Source organism: Diaporthe amygdali (genome assembly GCF_026229845.1).
Source record: "Diaporthe amygdali strain CAA958 chromosome Unknown NODE_110_length_5926_cov_69_902547, whole genome shotgun sequence".
Lineage (NCBI taxonomy): Eukaryota > Fungi > Ascomycota > Sordariomycetes > Diaporthales > Diaporthaceae > Diaporthe > Diaporthe amygdali.
The window spans coordinates 1-1,689 of record NW_026517130.1 but is presented as its reverse complement, the minus strand read 5'-3'; the positions used below and the strand labels follow the sequence as shown (position 1 = coordinate 1,689).

The window sequence follows — 1,689 nt, the reverse complement described above, 5'->3', positions numbered from 1 at the left end:
AACTGTAGTTGGCAGGCCAGCTGCGAAAGAAAGGCTAATACTCTGTCAATGAAGCTTTTAATGAAAAAGAAAATCACGTCCTTATATTCATGACCAATAGCTCTCTGGCCGAGGAACCGGAGGCCGGAAGTACCATGGCACCAGTCCCAAATCCGGGATCCTGGCCGAACGAGAACGTTACACTTACCTTGGCCGCGTGCGCTTCGGCCAAGACCTTCTCCCAGGTCCCACCCGTCAGAGTAACGCCAGAAATAGCCAAGGAAAAGAGAAACCTGTGTCGATTGATCAATTGAGCGAGAGAACTCTCTGCCATGCACCAACCGCTAAGCTCCAGTTCCTCCAGTCGATCACAAGTGATCTCACCAAGAGGAAGTGTCTCACGCCGGTCTGTTCTCAGTGCGATTTGTCGCAGGTTTTGAAAGCCTAAAATCAAATTTTTCAGACTACCGTTGTCGCAGACTTTCAAATCTCAAGCTTGTTCACTCTAACGTGGGAGGCCGACCGCAAAAGGCTTCGTCGGGAGTGAATGGGCCTTTAATAGTCAACACAGTCACGCAGCTGAATCTTTGCAGCGTATTCTTATCAGTGACCCCAATGAAGTCGCGGATTTTAGGTTCGAGCCAGATCGTCCGCCTAAGGCGGTCAAAGCATGGGAGTCTATTGCGACGTCGCTTCCTAATATGATCGATCGTTATGTGCGTCAGAGAGGGTAGCATCTGGAAAATTTTCACGAGGTCGGTTGGTTCGCGATTAGATTCCTCGAAAATGAACTGCCTGTAGTCCTGAACGGCATGATTGGCAGCTATGCTTCCGTAATGCCAAATCGTTCATTCCCGCCCAGCAAAAGCGGGTGAAGTTCCCACTTCCGGCGCGTGCAGATTGGCCATGTCGCATGATAAATTGTCAAATGTCGGGTGCACTTCGCCAGAGTCCTATTCAAAAGCATACAAGAGTTGAATTTCTCTAAGCAGCGGCCGACGTTCAGGACCGCAAGGTGACTTCCAATGATAGGAGTGGTGTCTACAGCTATATTTCGAGACATGATGCGAAGATTGCACAGGGACTCTCGTTGCAGTAGGGCGCCTATGATCGCCAAGGTTTGAAAGGGCAGCCTATCCATCTATGCGGTCCTTGAGGCCTTGACGGTCTCTTTTGCCATATGCAGTGCATCATATACTTTGGGAAACCCCTGGAGCCCGGATTCAGGCCTCCAGCCAGCAGGCTGGCTCTCAGCCTGTAGCGGGGCCACAAACGTCCTCCCTTTTAAAAACAAAAGCTCAAATAGCCAACCAAGGTCCTGGATACCGCAGATACAATATTTCGCTTATGGCTCTATTTAAGAAGCCGCTGCTCTCATTCCTGAGCGAGCTGGTGAGGTTCATTCTGATCCTCTTCACCTACATTGCCAGCCATGGCTCCACCTGTTCCAATTAATAATCCCAGTGCCAAGACACAATTGACCGCAAAAGCTGCCAAGCGCGAGAGAGTCAGGAGCTTGAAGAGACGTGCCACTGTTATCAAAAAGCTAGACGAGCTGCACATCATATGTGGATACGAAGTCTACACACTTCTCCAGAAGGGCTTCCGCACCTATATTTACAAATCCAATAGGAGTACAGTCTGGCCGCCACCCGATCCCGAAGTTGTATGATATAGATACTCTAGAGCTATTTGACTATTAGATGCTAA

General features: G+C 49.4%; 1 protein-coding gene across 1 annotated transcript; it reads left to right on the top strand.

Annotated features, from left to right (window-relative positions):
- Nucleotides 1-1,411: 1,411 nt before the first annotated feature.
- J7T55_014070 (uncharacterized protein) lies at nucleotides 1,412-1,651 on the top strand (the record flags this gene model as incomplete). The annotated part of the gene is made up of 1 exon (XM_053136343.1): nucleotides 1,412-1,651. The coding sequence occupies one exon, from the start codon at nucleotides 1,412-1,414 to the stop codon at nucleotides 1,649-1,651; it is 240 nt and encodes a 79-aa protein (XP_052986073.1).
- Between the last annotated feature and the right edge of the window lie 38 nt (nucleotides 1,652-1,689).